A 17226-nucleotide genomic window follows, 5' to 3' on the forward strand; every position below is an offset into this window, starting at 1 on the left:
GCTTTTTCAGAATGTTGTGCTTACAAGAGATAATCTACGCATTAGGAAGTGGCCTGGGAACCCTACATGCTCTTTTTGTACAAGTGTGGAAACAACGAACCACTTGTTCTTTACTTGCCCGCTTGCCCGTACGGTTTGGGGCGTGATGGGGATGACAGTTGGATCCTCTTGCTGTCCTCGATCGCTTTGGCAAAGTTGGGCTTGGCTATATAAGTTCTTTTCAGGAGGAAAGCAGTTCTATATGATGATTATTGCTGCCATATGCTGGGGGATTTGGAACCTGCACAATAAAGTTACTTTTGATAAACATGTTGCTCGCACTCCTCTGGAGGCTGTTTTCACTGCATGTTCGTTTATGTTATATTGGGCAGGTTTGCTTAAAGGAGAAGACAAGGTGAAGCTCCAGGCTATTGGCTCATGCGGCTGCTACCCTGGCGGACAGATCCTTCCCTCGTGGCAGACTCCCATTAGGAGACAATGACGGGATCCAGATCGGCTAGCTGGGTGCATTACTAATGTCTTTTGGTCCTGTTTCCCACTGGGGTTTGATGCCCGCTGGACTTGTTCATCTTGGTAGCATTTTGCTTCGGCGTCTTTATCAGTAGTTTCATCATTGAACTCTCTTAGTTGGGCAGTGGCTTGTAAGTGTCATCAGGTTTTCGCCCCATGGCGGATGGTCAGTTTTAGGATCATCGGGCGGTGGGTTTCCTGATGATGCGCCAATTCGCTCCTCCGATGCGCCAACTCGCTCCTCCCCTTTCAGTCTCCTTTGCTTATCTCATTTCGGTGCTAGTTCCTTGTTAGTAAGTGGCTGAATGACAAAGACTTGATAACAGACTGATGTATTTCCGTTGATTGCAAAATTAATGGAAAGGGGTGTGAGCCCGGTTGGGAAAAAAAAATTATTCTGGCCTGCCGCCATAGGTACCATCGCGTCACCCAATATATCCGGCTGCCTCACGGGATCAGCCTACCGCCGGCATCGATGCAAACACTGTCGGGGCTTATGACATTGCTGAGATGTCATCGCCGCCTCAACATCGTTATTAGGAGAAATGAACAAAGACCTACACAACAAAGAGAGTATACACCTGATGAAGAACGCAGTCCGCCTGTGCATCAGCACGCCTAGATGACGTCCTGAGCAGGTCGAGAACGATAGTCTTGCTGGAGAATAGACAAACCCTAGCCGCCTTTGTGCGAAGAGAAGAGAAAGAATGATTTTGATTATTTTTTCCCTTAGCACCATAAAGAACCAAGAAATTCTGGTGATGGATTCTACTGGCATAAGTTTGATCGTCTTTTGTCATAAATGGCACAGATGAAATAGTTTTGTTAGGTCCAAACCAGAGCGTTTAGCTGACGCTGTGACCAATTGAAATGAGTAGTCTTGCCCCATCTGCCACATGCCAAATGTGATTTACTTCTTCATGACCATAAAACTGACATTTCTCAGCATGCTAAAGAATTTATGCAGGCTTCTCACAATCAGTTCAGATGAACAAATGAGATACTACTATGGCTCGCTGAGCGCACGCTGATAAATGGTGTATTGATCATCCATGCTGCCCTTGAAGATCAAAGCAGTAAGTTACCATGGATGGGGATTCGTTTTGGTGCTGTTATGGGACTGTCTATCTGGAAATCTATCTATCTGGAAAGAAAGGCAGCACAGCAAGAATGCTTAAAAGGGCAGCACAGTGGACATAGCTCCCGCTTGCGCAGAGTATGGCAATAATGCTTAAAAGGACAGCAAGAATGCTTGATTATGTAAAATTTGTGACAGAGAAAAGCTACAGCCAGAACTCATGTACCCAGTACAGGTTCGGTTCTGAAAATAAAACTAACAGCAGAATGAGCTAATGCAGCTCTTTAAAAAGCAGTACTAATTCAACGCTAGGGTAGCAAGAAAAAAACATCACAAGCCATCAACGACTGCAAGGTGACCGGGAGAGTAAAGACCAAGGAGCACTACGCTGACAGGACTGCGTTCCGCCGAAATATGAACATTACCATCACCAGTCACCGATACCTTAGTAAAGCCTGAGGCGGCACTTCGACGAACCGCAAAAGCATTTCTTCTCCTTCACCTTGCCATTCTTGCGCACATTACCTATGTTATAATTGTAATCGTAAGTAAGCTCTTGTAGAGGACGGATATTCTTTTCGGCGAAAAGCATAACATGCGGCATCCTCCTATCATCATGGTCCCAGAGAACATCCTGTGCATGCATGTTTGGAGAGCAGCTATGGTTGATGAATCTTCCAACATTACCACACTTTGCAGCATCTATTGTATAGCCCAAGCCCTCCGCCGTCATCTCGGATTTAGAAGATTCTGGACCTTCTTCTTCTTCATCATCGTCATCGTCACGACCAATATCAAAAAGGTACTCATCATTTTCTGTCCTCTCAGCTTCTGTCTCTTGCAATACCTCACCTACATACTCGCACACGAAACTACCTGAAGGGATAAAACTGAGGGATCTTACGCCCCAACCTGTCTTCCCAGTCTTGAATATTTCCAGTGGAACTTTGGGGCCGTGCTGGCTCACCCTATTGTGGCATGTTGGCGGGCACCTGCATGCAGTTTTGACCATTTGGTTAGCTCACCATTTCAGTTTAACCTAAATTGTCTAATGTGAACAAATAACTTTTTGTCAAAACCAACTTCAGGTAAGCAGGTTTCGGCTGTACGAGAAAGCTTCCCACATTTCACAGCCATCTGGATTTACCAATCTAAACTTACCATGCCAGAACTAGTATAACATTGAGCTGGCAATAAGAACATGTTGTCGGACATTAAAAATAAAAATATTAATGGGTTGTTCTTGCCTAGCTAGGTTATGCTATTTTGTTTTGTAAGTTACTGAACACCCTACCTGCATGATGGGCCACACTCATATATGAGAGGCTTTGTATAAACAATTGCGCTATTCAAATTGAATGGGATCTCCCCTCCATTTTTCACAGCACAAGCACATTCACTAGAGTCCGAGCAACCGTTAGTGCAGTCACAGCCTACTGAAGGTGCTTTTGCATATGAGGGCGGATATATGACTTTGGTAATGTACTTAAATGGCGTTGGCAGCACGCCATCAATTGTGTTGATCACACATATGGGAATGCTCTCTTTTCCTTGAGATATGTCAGGCAAACAAAGGCCTTCACGAACGGTAAGAGAGTTATTATTCCTACAAGTGAGAGACTGAGAAACACCAGCAATAAGCCTCTTCCCTTCTGTCCACAGGCATTTGTCAGGAGCCATCAATGCTAATACAGTCATCTTGTTGGTGACAAGGCCCACATTATCATTTTCTTTAATTTGATCGGTCGGAAGATGATCCCCACACTTAGATTCCTTCATGAACCTATTCCCAGAGTCCTTGCTGATGCCATCATGCTTTAACTTATGAGCAAACATGCCTTTCTTCATGTTTTTAATATTTGAGGAGCGCGCCACTCCTCTTCGAGTTCTTGAAATCTGGTTTCCCGTCTTGTCATCTTCAAAGACCCTCCTATCATCTAGCAATGTCACATTCACCTTGACATTATCTGGTCTCTTGCCCTTTGTCTTCACATTAACAAGAGCTCTCACATGCGTCCTCGAAGTACCTTCTTGCAAGCTTCCTTCACATTTGTTTTTTACATCACCAACCCCCGCTACAAGTGGTATATCCTTTGGATCGAGCAATCGACTTCTCTCATCAATCTTCGTAACTTTGCTTCGGGTATCAACACTCGAGTCATCGGAAGGAGCACATCGAGGGATGTTGACGCATGATTTATTATTTCTTTCATGCGCAAGTGCTGCCAAAGATTTCTCATCATCTTCTAAGGAATCTTCTCCGTCCTCTCTTGCCTTGAGCCTAGCCGATGTAGAAGGGGTAACTTTAAAGCGCAATTCTTTCCTTGGAGTAGCAACCTTCTTCTTCACATTGTTCCTAGGAGCAAGCGATTTAGGAACACTACCAATAGATTTCTTTCGTTGCATCCAAGGGCATCTGTCTGGAGCCATCAATGCTTGTATAATTACCCTATTAGTATTAAGGCCCACACCATCCTTATCTTCAATTTGATCGGTCGCAACATGGTCTCCACACTTAGATGCCGAGCGTATCACATCAAGCACACCTGCATCATCTACCAATGTCACATTGATCTTGACAATCTCTGAACTCTTGCCCTTTCTCTTCACATTAAGAGGGCCTCTCGGATGAGCCCTCGGAGTGCCTTGATGCAAGCGTCCTTCGCGTTTGCTTCTAATCTCAGCGTTCCTCGCTACTAGCGGTGCGCGCTTCCTTTCACGTAATACTCTTCTACCATTCATCTGCTCCAAGAAACTATGTCTTGGTGAGTCGCTTGTAACATCATTTAGTGGATTATCATGGCCATGTTGGTCTCTTGCAAAACCATCTTGAACAATAACGTTGACGACTTGAGATTCTTGGATCTTCTGATTGTGTGCCTCGGTAGCTCCTCCAACCTCTTCTATTTTGCCTTCCATTTCCACATTAGAATCATCTCGCCTCAAAATCGGAGAAGCACCATGACCTGAAATTGTAATCGTGAGCAAGGCATCCATTACATAGGCACACCCACTGGTGAAAAATGATTGGCGTGTCTACATACCAACATAATTTCGTGGACGGTCTGCAAAATCATCTGGAGAGACACAATTGATGACTTGAGATTCTTGCTTATGATTGTGTGCCTCAGTGGCACCTCCGGCCTCTTCTCTTTTGCCTTCCGTTTCGTGATTAGAATCAGCTCGCCTCAAAATTGGAGAAGCACCATGACCTGAAATTGTGATCATGAGCAAGGCATCCACTACATAGGCACACCCACAAGCGAAAAATGATTAGCATGTCTTCATACCAACATAATTTTGTGGACAGTCTGCAAAATCATCTGGAGCGACACAATTGACGACCTGAGATTCTTGCATATGATTGTGTGCCTCGGTGGCACCTCCGACCTCTTCTCTTTTGCCTTCCGTTTCGTTATTAGAATCATCTCGCCTCAAAATCGGAGAAGTGCCATGACCTGAAATTGTAATCGTGAGCAAGGCATCCACTACATAGGCACACCCACTAGCGAAAAATGATTGGCGTGTCTTCATACCAACATAATTCCGTGGACGGTCTGCAAAATCATCTGGAGCGACACAATTAACGACTTGAGATTCTTGCATATGATTGTGTGCCTCGGTGGCACCTCCGACCTCTTCTCTTTTGCCTTCCGTTTCGTGATTAGAATCATCTCGCTTCAACATCGGAGAAACACCACAACCTGAAATTGGAATAGTGAGCAAGGCATTCACTGCAAAGGCACACCGACTAGTGAAAAATGATTGGTGCGTCTTCATAAAAGCACCTCCTTACCTCCGATGCCGATGGCGGTAACAGCAACACTCCCACAGCCAGGCGGAAATTTGCGCTTGGCTGAGACCGCTCTTCTCTTGGGAGGCGGATTCATGACAGATGCCAACCACCTCTTCTTTCTGCTCTCGTCCTCCTCCCTCTCCAATTCGCCATCGCCCACTCTGCTTCCCACAACACTGCCATCTCCATTGCCAATAACAACATCCTCATCCCTGACCAATTGCCCCTCCACATTCAACGAATCGACCATATGACCCCCATCTTCCATGGAACCATTAGCAGGAGCAACGGCACATTTCCGAGGGGCAGCGAACGCCAGCGGCATCACATCAAGCGCCCTGATATCTGCCTGGCCATCCGAGGGACGCGCATCCCCGTCGCCGGGCGACTGCGGCTGAGGCTGAGGGGGGTCGCGCGGGAGCCCGCCGTTGCACGCCGCAGAGGAAACGCCCGCGTGGCCGGCCGCCTCGTCCGCCGTGCCCTGGACGCCCCTCTCGCCGCCGCCGCCCTCGGGGACGCGGCCGCAGCTCGGCGGCCAGGAGCGCCGGGCGGAGACACCCCCGCGAGGCGGCAGCACCTCCACCCCCGCCGTCGGGGCGCAGACCCTGCATACAAATCCAGATCGACACCTCGTCAGCCAATCTATAGAAAGGGGACGAGCCAAACCCTGGATAGATATCGGCGTTCGCGACACACGCGCACGCGCACGCTACGGGCCAGGTGGTTTCGCCGGACGGGCACTCACATTCCGCAGACGGGCGGCGGCAGGCGGCAGAGGTGGCGTCGTCTGGCGACTGGAGGGGAGGTGGAGGGTGGAGGGTGGAGACTGGAGCGGTCTCCCCCCTATGTTTGGGAAGGAGATACGCATGGGTTGTTTACAGGTGCTACTATTACTCCCGCGATATTGTTGCTCTGTCGCCGTGACGATAGCTGATTTCTTTCGTTATGGCGCCATGATTTGGTCGGTACTGTAGAGAAAGATCGGTCTGACCAAATCAGATCGTACGGGCTCTAGGGTCAGTTCTTTTGGGCGATTCTCCCACAATCGCCCCCCTCCCCAGCTTCTCCCAGAATCGTCACTTCATATATTTTTTACAATTCTAGCTAATTAGACTTTAACTAGACAGGATTGTCAAAAATATATGAAGTGATGATTCTGGAAGAAGCTGGGGAGGGGGGCGATTCTGGGAGAATCGCCCAAGAGAACTGGCCCCTAGAATCTTCTGAAATGAAGGTTGACTTTGTTAATGTAGTTGGATCATATGGTGTTTTTCCCCTCTATCTTGTTGTGATGAATTGAGTTTTCCCTCTGAGATTTCGTTTTATTGGATTGAATACTTTTATGGATTTGAGAGCATTTGATCTATGTCTTGGCACTCAACTCGCGGATTCCCGAGGTGACATTGGGTAATCTATGCATAGGGGTTGATGCACGCTTTTGTCTTTGTTTCTCCGGTAGTAATTTTGGGGCACTCTTTGAGGTCCTTTGTGTTGGATTGAGTATTATGAATCTGAAATTGTTTGATGCATATCGCATAATCAATACTCGCGGTGACATTGGAGTATCTAGGTGACATTAGAGTTGGTTGATGTGTATCATAAGCTGTTATTTTAGTATGAACTCTAGGATAGATTGATCGGAAAGAATAGCTTTGAGGTGTCTTCGTACCCTACAAACAATTTCTTCTTATGTTCTCTGCTAGATAAGAACTTTGGAGTGATTCTTCATCACACATTGAGGGATGGTTATATGACCCAATTAGATTAGCATTGGTGAGAGATTGCACTAGCGAAAGTATGGACCCTAGGCCTCATTTTCAAGCATTGCAATACCGTTTGTGCTCACTTTTGTTACTTGCTACCTTGCGGTTTTTTATTGTTTCTATTACAAAAATCAATATCTACTATCGTTACTACACATGTATCACCATCTCTTCGCCGAACTAATGCACCTATACAAATTACCATCATATCTGGTGTGTTGGGGACACAAGAGACTTTTTGTTATTTTGGCCGCAGGGTTGTTTGAGAGAGAACATCTTCATCCTATGCCTCCCATGGATTGATAAACCTTAGGTCATCCACTTGAGGGAAATTTGCTATAATCCTACAAAACTCTGCACTTAGAGGTCCAACACGAGTCTACAAGAACGAGTTGTATAGTAGACTGTTGGGGAACGCGGTAATTTAAAAAAATCCTACGATCATGCAAGATCTATCTAGGAGATGCATAGCAATGAGAGGGGAGAGTGTGTCCACGTACCCTCGTAGACCGAAAGCGGAAGTGTTCTGCAACGCGGTTGATGTAGTCGAACGTCTTCGTGATCCAACCGATCAAGTACCGAACGCACGACACCTCCGCGATCTGCACACGTTCAGCTTGGTGACGTCCCTCGAACTCTAGATTGTAACGCCCGGATAATCTTGCTACAGTAATCCCACGCTAATCATGGCACGTCATCCCGATTACTGTTGCTATCCTCGAAATAATTCGAAATCGTTCAAATTCAAAGTTCAAATTGATGAAAACAATAAAAGTTTTCAAAATTTAAAATAAAGTTGTTCGGTGGTTGACGAATATTACAAGGGTAATTATGATGCAACAAACAAATTTTTATTAAATGCCTAAGTGTTTATAGATAAATAAAAAAACATAAAAGAAAATAAATGAAAAGAAAACAGAAAACAATACAAAAAAAAGAGAAAAGAAACCCCCTGGGCTTCGGCCCAGCTGACCACAGGCCAACTGGGCCACCACCAGGCCCGGCCGGCCCCCACCCCTCTCCCCTTATCCCCCCACGACGAAAACCCTAGCCACCCCCCCCACTCGCATCCACTTCCCCCCTCCCTCCCGATTGGATCGGGAGGATAACGGCGCCGCGCCCCGGCCTGCCCCCGTCCTCCTCGCCGTGGAACGACGCCGCCGCCCGGAGCTCCTACCCCGTCGGCCTGCTCCCCGTTGCCCGCTCGTCCCCGATGGCCTCCCCAACCTCCCCCGAGCTCGCTTCCGAGACCCTACGCGTCCCTCCCCGTGAGCTCCTCTCCTTCCTTTCCCCTCTGTCGCCGGCGACGTCCGCACCCAGTCGCCGCGCCCGACGGCGTGCGCCGCGCGCCGTCGCCCCGTCTCGACGCGTCTCGCCTGGTCAACCGCCCGCACGGGCGCCCATCCTCCCTGCTCCCCCCCTCCGTGCCGACTGCGCCATGGCCTCGCGCGCCCCGGCCGTTCTCCCCTCGCCTTGGTATCGCCTCTCCACGCCGGCATGCGCGTGGTTTTGGTCGCCGACGCCCGCGGCCGGCCACCACCGCTACCTGCCGGCCTCACCCGCCTGTGCCCCGCCTCCTCTGCACACGGCGCCCGGCCCCGTGACGCCCCTGTTTTCCCCGCTCCGCCCTGTGCGCCGTCGCTGCCGCCGGCGAGCCTGCGCCCCGGCTCGCCGTGCCCCCCCCTTCCCCGTTGGCCGCGGACGAGCGCCCGCTGCGCCAGTTCGGGCGGGTGCCCAGCGCCCGCTAACACCGAAACCACTTTGGCCACCTGTGCCAATGACATGGGGGCCCCGCCCCCAGAACGCAAAAAATAATAATAAATCAATAATAAATAATAAAATAAATAAAAAACAATAAATATAATTAATAAAATTATTAATTAATTAATTAATTAATTAAGTTAATTAATCCGGTTTAATTAAATTAATTAACTAGTTAAGTTTAATTAAACTGTAATTAGATTAACCTAAACCCTAATTAATTTAAATAGAGAATGACAGGTGGGTCCCACTGGACCCACATGTCAGGGTTGACTCAGTCAACCCCTGTTGACTGCTGACGTCAGCATGACATCATGCTGACGTCATAAATACATTTTTTCGAATTAATTAAATAAATAATTAAATTCCAAAATTGTTAAAATCTTTTAAAAATCATATCTTTTAATCCGTAACTCGGATTAGAATATTTTCAACATGAAAGTTGCTCAGAACGACGAGACGAACCCGGATACGCAGCCCGTTCGTCCACCACACACCTCTAACATACCAAACACGCAACTTTCCCCCTCCGGTTCAATTGTCCGAAAACGCGAAACACCGGGAATACTTTCCCGGATGTTTCCCCCCTTCGTCGGTATCACCTATTACCGCGATTGGGCACACCTAGCATCGTTACCTGTCATGTCGTGCATCGATATGCATTTGTTTGCATTGTATTCATTGTTTCTTCCCCCTCTTCTCTCCGGTAGACTACGAGACCGACGCTGCTGCTGCCCAGTTCGACTACGGAGTTGACGACCCCTCCTTCTTGCCAGAGCAACCAGGCAAGCCCCCCCCCTTGATCACCAGATATCGCCTATTCTTTTCTATACTGCTTGCATTAGAGTAGTGTAGCATGTTACTGTTCGGTTACTCCTATTCTGTTGCATAGCCTGTCATTGTTGCTACAGTCATTGATACCTTACCCGCAATCCTAAATACTTAGTATAGGATGCTAGCTTATCATTATTGACCCTACATTCTTGTCAGTCTGCCTTGCTATACTATTGGGCCGTGATCACTCGGGAGGTGATCACGGGTATATACTATACATACATACATACTATACAGATGGTGACTAAAGTCGGGTCAGCTCGAAGAGTACCCGCGAGTGATTCACGGATTGGGGGCTGAAAGGACCTTTGTCCCGACGGCCCTCTGTGTGGATCTTTTGTGGCGGGGCGACAGGGCAGGTTGAGACCACCTAGGAGACAGGTGGGCCTGGCCCTGTTCGGCGTTCGCGGATACTTAACACGCTTAACGAGATCTTGGTATTTGATCTGAGTCTGGCTACGAGCCTATACGCACTAACCATCTACGTGGGAGTAGTTATGGGTATCCCGACGTCGTGGTATCAGCCGAAGCACTTCAGACGTCAGCGACGGAGCGGCGCGCGCCGAATTGGACTGGAACGCCACTAGGCTAGGTCTGCTTTCGGCCGCGTACGCAACGTGCAGGTGTGCTATGGGCGATGGGCCCAGACCCCTGTGCGCTTAGGTTTAGACCGGCGTGCTGGCCTCTCTGTTGAGCCTAGGTGGGGCTGCGACGTGTTGATCTTCCGAGGCCGGGCATGACCCAGGAAAGTGTGTCCGGCCAAATGGGATCGAGCGTGTTGGGTTATGTGGTGCACCCCTGCAGGGAAGTTAATCTATTCGAATAGCCGTGATCTTCGGTAACAGGACGACTTGGAGTTGTACCTTGACCTTATGACAACTAGAACCGGATACTTAATAAAACACACCCTTCCAAGTGCCAGATACAACCGGTGGTCGCTCTACCTCAGGGATATGAGGAGGGGATCGCCGGGTAGGATTATGCTATGAGATGTTACTTGGAGATGCTACTTGGAGGACTTCAATCTACTCTCTTCTACTTGATGCAAGACGAAGGTGACCAGAAGCGTAGTCTTCGACAGGATTAGTTATCCCCCTCTTATTCTGGCATTCTGCAGTTCAGTCCACTGATATGGCCCCTTTACACATATACCCATGCATATGTAGTGTAGTTCCTTGCTTGCGAGTACTTTGGATGAGTACTCACGGTTGCTTTCTCCCCCCTTTTTCCCCCTTTCCTTTCTTTCTGGTTGTCGCAACCAGATGCTGGAGTCCAGGAGCCAGACGCCACCGTCGACGACGACCCCTACTACACCGGAGGTGCCTACTACTACGTGCTGCCCGCTGACGACGACCTGGAGTAGTTAGGAGGATCCCAGGCAGGAGGCCTGCGCCTCTTTCGATCTGTATCCCAGTTTGTGCTAGCCTTCTTAAGGCAAACTTGTTTAACTTATGTCTGTACTCAGATATTGTTGCTTCCGCTGACTCGTCTATGATCGAGCACTTGTATTCGAGCCCTCGAGGCCCCTGGCTTGTATTATGATGCTTGTATGACTTATTTTATTTGTAGAGTTGTGTTGTGATATCTTCCCGTGAGTCCCTGATCTTGATCGTACACATTTGCGTGCATGATTAGTGTACGATTGAATCGGGGGCGTCACAAGTTGGTATCAGAGCCGACTGCCTGTAGGAATCCCCCTTCCACACTCCTTGGCCGAAGTCGAGTCTAGTCACTACAAAACTTTTACTAACATGGCTGTGAGCCTTACGGGCCCACGTCGCCATTGGGTGGTACTAGGATCTTTTACTCCTCGACCTTTACTCTGGGACTCTGAACTCTTTTCTACTCGGGTTAAACGAATTACTAACTCTGACTTTAGGATCCCGTTACCACGTTCACCCCAAAGTTGGATAAGCCATAGTTATTCTGCAGGATAGCATTTTGAATAGTGCCCGTGTTGTCATTTGACTCCATTGAAACATCTTTGTTTTCAGATGGAACCCGCGAGGCAGGTCGTGCGCCACACTGCGGCCATTGGTGCCTCAGGATCACCTGCTGTGCTAGCTGATATGATGACCTATCTGGGTTATCGCTGGCACCCTGAGTACACCGTCTACGAGGAGTACCAGGACTTTAACCAGGAGCAGTACCGTGCCATCGTCCACCTCTACTCTCGGGAGTATGAGTCCACTACCGTGCTGCACACCGCTCATGGTGTTGGAGTGACCATCGAGATGGCAGTCCACGATGCGGCTCATGCTGCTCTGACACGTCTTCGTGGAGAGTATCAGGCATTGGACACTTCCCCTTTCAGGCACATTCCTATCGCATCTGACGTTGGTGCGGAGGGATACTACACTGCCGCCTACTCCACCGTCACCCGAGAGCCTTTCCACCATCAGCGCCTGGTTCTGCATGCTGATGGGCTGGACCGAGCTAACAGAGCTCTTCGCCACGAGTTGTACACCACTCGTCAGCACCTTTACAGGGCTCTGACGCGGTTGCACCCCTTTGTCCGGTCTGGACAGCTGCCGCGTTCTGCGATCTACCCAGCCAGGACCGTGATGCCCCACGGTGTCGGATGGCCAGAGGTGGGAGGCTACTCTCCCGCACTTGGTCCTCTTCTGCCACCTGAGCGTCGGGTTCTACACCAGAGTATCCGCGGCCCCCAGGCCACTGACGTGGAGGACTATCCGTTGCCTCACTACCAGCTGTCAGGTTACAGCTACCTTCACAGTACCTCCTGGGACTGATGTAGTCTTGCTCATTAGTTTAGATGCACTCGCGAGCCTGCGTGCCGCCTATGATGACTTAGTCTATGTACTGAACTCTGTGTACTGAACTCTATGTCCGACCCCTTTTGTAAGTTATGCCGACTATCTATGTGGTATCTGTCGTGCTCCTTTCATTATGCATGTTTCATCATGAATGACTCTTGTCTATGCAAATTTCTCAATACTGAACTACCCCTGTTATATATTAGCAGGATGGTTAGACCAGCTGGTCGTGGTCGTGGTGGCAACTTCCCACCACCGCCTGAGTACATGGCTGGTATGATCCAACAGCTTGAGATGAATCGCCAGTTCATGGAAAACATGATGGCTCAGTTTCCTCGCCCCAATATGAACCAGCATCCAAACACAACAACTCTGCAGGATTTCATACGCCTCAACCCAAGTGTGTACCGCAGCTCAACCCAGCCGCTGGATGCTGATGACTGGCTCCGTGACATCACCTATGAGATGGAGTCTGCTGATGTAGCCCCTGCCAGCTATGTCACTTTTGCTTCCTTCTTCCTGAAGGGACCCGCAGCTCAATGGTGGGACAGCCATAGGCGTACTCTGCCAGTTGGGACAATCATCTCCTGGCCAGACTTTCAGGCTGCCTTCCGTGCCCGCTTCATTCCTCAGGGAATCATGGACAGGAAGAAGCGTGAGTTTCGCAACCTCACCCAAGGCAACAAGACTGTTGAAGCTTATCAGCGGGAGTTTCTGGACTTATCCCGCTATGCTGAAGAAGACATTGCAACTGATGCTCGCAGACAGGAGAAGTTCCGTGAAGGCCTTCAAGCTGACATCAAGCTCACACTTCTAGTGCATGACTTTGCCGATTTCGCCACCTTGGTGAACAAGGCCATCAATGTCGAGACTGGTCTGCAAGAACACCAGAGCTCTCAAAGGCGCAACCGTGACACGGGCTCATCTTCGGGCCCGCCCTCGCAGAAGCGTAAGATATGGATCCCGAACAGCATGTACCGTCCAACTGCACCTGCCCCAAGGCAGTCTTTTGCTGCACCTCGTCTGCCGACTGCTCCAACTAGGCAGCCGAGGCTTCCAGCTCCACCACCCCAAGCTCCTGTTCCTACCCCCGAGAATGGGTTGTGCTTCAGGTGCGGACAACCAGGGCACCGTGCTAGGGAATGCAACCAGAGACAGAATCAACTGGCCCTTCCAGCAACTGGCCGTGGGAACAACCAGGCCCGCAACAACATTGCCAAGTCTTATGGCCGTGTTCATGCCAACCACATTGATCTGAATGAAGCTCAAGACCAGCCTGCTACTGTGATGGGTACACTCCTCGTAAATTCAGTACCAGCATCCGTTTTATTTGATACAGGTGCATCGCATTCATTCATGTCAGAAGATTTTGCATACAAGCACGATGTTAAATTTGAGCAGATGAACACTTCGGTAGTGGTAAAAACCCCGCGGGACAATGTCAGACCTCCATGGTTGGCATTGACGTCCCTGTGGAAATCGAAGGGTTGGAGTTTCGTGCCTCGCCCATTATACTGAAGTCGTCTAACATTGACCTCATTCTGGGAATGGATTGGTTAAAGGCGCATACTGCTTCTATCGTTTGCGCCACTAAGACCGTCCATCTGCTACACCCTTCTGATGAAATAATTAGCTATGATGCTCATCTGGTTCGGAATGCCGAGGCCAGGCTTTATGCCTTAAACGCATTGAACGCTGCACCACTCAAGGGCATTGAAAACATTCCCGTCGTGCGTGAATTCCTAGACGTCTTTCCTGAAGAACTCCCAGGGATTCCCCCTGCTAGAGCTGTCGAATTCGTCATCGACTTGAAACCAGGCACCACTCCTATAGCCAAGCGACCCTACAAGATGCCGCCGCATGAACTCCTTGAGCTTAAGGAGGAAATCGATAAATCTCTTCGAAGTGGTTTCATTCGCCCAAGTTGCTCTCCTTGGGGAGCACCTTCTCTCTTTGTCAAGAAGAAAGATGGGACAAACCGATTGGTCCAAGACTACCGTCCTATAAATCAAGCTACCATTCAGAATAAGTATCCTCTTCCTCGGATCAATGATCTGTATGATCAATTGGCTGGTTCATCAGTGTTCTCTAAACTCGACTTGAGGTTGGGTTACCACCAGATCCGTGTTCGTGAGGAGGATATCCCCAAGACCGCATTTGTGACTCGTTATGGTTCATACGAGTACACCGTCATGTCTTTCGGCTTAACCAATGCTCCAGCCACCTTCTCTCGCCTGATGAACTATATATTCATGGATTACCTCGACAAGTTCGTCGTGGTTTATCTGGATGATATTCTGGTATTTTCCAAGAACGAAGAGGAACATGCTGAACATCTTCGCCTCGTGCTGGAAAAGCTACGAGAGCATCAACTTTATGCCAAGTTCTCCAAATGTGAATTCTGGCTTCCCGAAGTAACCTATCTTGGGCATGTCATCTCTAAGGATGGTATTGCCGTCAACCCTGAACGAGTTCAGGCTATTCTCGATTGGACTCCTCCGAAGAACGTTAAGCAAGTCAGAAGTTTTCTCGGTCTCGCCAGCTACTGCCGTCGATTCGTCGAGAACTTCTCCAAGATTGCCAGGCCTCTGACTAACCTATTGCATAAGGGCGTCAAGTTCCAATGGACAGATAAATGTCAGGAAGGTTTCCAGGCACTCAAGGACAAGTTGACTTCTGCCCCAGTACTAGCTCCTCCTGATACTAAGAAGGACTTCGTCATTTACTGCGACGCTTCCCGTCAAGGACTAGGCTGTGTCCTAATGCAAGAGCGCAAAGTGGTTGCTTATGCCTCTCGGCAATTGCGCCCTCACGAAGAGAACTACCCAGTTCACGACCTCGAACTTGCTGCTGTCATTCATGCACTAAAACAGTGGCGACATTACCTACTCGGTAATCGTTGCGAGATCTTCACTGACCACCAAAGTCTGAAGTATCTGTTTACTCAGCCAGACCTGAACCTCCGTCAGCAGAGATGGATGGAGACTGTTGCAGACTTTGATTTGGGTATTTCCTATACCCCAGGCAAGGCTAATGTAATGGCTGATGCCTTGAGCCGCAAGTCTTACTGCAACCACCTCCAGGTTCACAAAGTTCAGCCCTCACTTGTTGAAGAATTCAGAAAGCTAAACCTCCATATTGTTCCTCCGGGTGCACTCGCTCCCCCTCCTCCGGAGTTCCGCAAGATGAATCTCCGTGTTGTTTCCCAGGGTTCCCTCTATACCCTGGCTGTTGAACCCGATCTCGTGGGCACCATAAAGACAATGCAGGGATTTGACTCTGAAGTCTACAAGATTAAGCAAGACCTCAAAGAAGGAAGTCCCTCATCCTTCACTATTGCTGATGATGGCGCCTTGTACTTCAAAGGCCGCCTAGTGGTGCCGTGTAAGAAGGAAAACCTGAATATGACTCAGGAGGTTATGAAAGAAGCTCATGATACGCCTCTATGTATCCACCCTGGTAGTACAAAGATGTACCAAGACATCCGCCAGAGATTCTGGTGGTCTAACATGAAGCAAGACATTGCTCGTTATGTTGCTGAATGTGACGTTTGCCGTCGTATCAAAGCAGAACATCAAAGGCCTGCTGGAACTCTGCAACCTATATCTATTCCTGAATGGAAATGGGACCATGTCGAGATGGACTTCGTTACTGGATTCCCCAAATCGCAAAAGGGTAATGATGCTATTCTTGTCGTCATTGACCGACTTTCTAAGGTTGCACATTTTCTGGCGGTCAAAGAAACGATCACTGCTAGTCAGCTTGCAACCTCTACATGTCCAGAATTGTTTCGCTTCACGGTATTCCATTGGTTATCAGTTCAGACCGTGGCAGTTTATTCACTTCAAGATTCTGGGCAAGTTTCCAAGAAGCTATGGGCACTCATCTGTCTTTCAGCACTGCGTTTCATCCGCAGTCACAAGGGCAAGTTGAACGTGTCAACCAAGTTCTCGAAGACATGCTTCGAGCTTGTGTTATTTCCTTCGGCAAGAAATGGGAGGAATCTCTTCCGTATGCTGAGTTCTCTTATAATAATAGCTATCAAGCTAGTCTGAAGATGGCCCCCTTCGAAGTGTTATATGGACGAAAGTGCCGAACCCCTCTGAACTGGTCAGAAACTGGGGAACGTCCACTCTTTGGTCCGGATATTATCCAACATGCCGAAGATCAAGTCCGCATTATTCGCGAGAATCTCAAGACTGCTCAGTCACGCCAAAAGAGTAATTATGACCGTCATCATAAAGACATGGTCTATCAACCTGGCGAAAAGGCCTATCTTCGAGTTACACCAATGAAGGGTGCTCACCGCTTCGGGATCAAGGGCAAGCTAGCTCCTCGCTATATTGGTCCTTTCACTATCCTCGAGAGGCGTGGAAAAGTGGCATATCAATTGGAGCTTCCGCCGAACCTTTCTCAGGTTCACGATGTGTTCCATGTGTCACAACTCCGCCGTTGCTTCAAGGACCCAATCCGAGCTGTGGATCATGAAGTGCTCGAATTGCAACAGGACCTCTCCTATAAAGAGCATCCGGTCCGCATTCTCGACCAAGCTGAACGCCGCACACGCCAGAAGGCGATCAAGTTCCTCAAGGTCCAGTGGTCGAATCACTCTGAAGACGAAGCCACCTGGGAACGCGAGGATCGCCTGCGTGATGAATACCCCGCACTGTTTCCTTCTACCTCCTAAAATCTCGGGACGAGATTTCT

The 17226-nt window shown here is 48.9% G+C and overlaps 1 protein-coding gene across 2 annotated transcripts; it reads right to left on the reverse strand.

Moving 5' to 3' along the window:
- Positions 1–1735: 1735 nt before the first annotated feature.
- Positions 1736–6348, reverse strand: LOC123111753 (uncharacterized). 2 transcript variants are annotated; one of them, XM_044532609.1, is made up of 7 exons: positions 6130–6348; positions 5385–5989; positions 5125–5292; positions 4879–5046; positions 4633–4800; positions 2883–4554; positions 1736–2580 (listed from the first exon to the last, which is right to left on the reverse strand). In XM_044532609.1, coding segments are annotated over exons 1-7 (3330 nt in total). In that variant the 5' UTR covers positions 6132–6348; the 3' UTR covers positions 1736–2033. The 2 variants fall into 2 exon arrangements, with proteins under 2 accessions (XP_044388544.1, XP_044388545.1); XM_044532610.1 differs by lacking the exon at positions 4633–4800.
- Positions 6349–17226: the final 10878 nt, after the last annotated feature.

Source organism: Triticum aestivum, chromosome 5B (genome assembly GCF_018294505.1).
Source record: "Triticum aestivum cultivar Chinese Spring chromosome 5B, IWGSC CS RefSeq v2.1, whole genome shotgun sequence".
Lineage (NCBI taxonomy): Eukaryota > Viridiplantae > Streptophyta > Magnoliopsida > Poales > Poaceae > Triticum > Triticum aestivum.

Coding starts and splice junctions, on each gene's coding strand:
- LOC123111753 (XM_044532609.1), bottom strand. Junction 5,047..5,124: donor CCGTCCACGGAATTATGTTG/GTATGAAGACAC, acceptor TTACAATTTCAG/GTCATGGCACTTCTCCGATT. Junction 4,555..4,632: donor CCGTCCACGAAATTATGTTG/GTATGTAGACAC, acceptor TTACAATTTCAG/GTCATGGTGCTTCTCCGATT.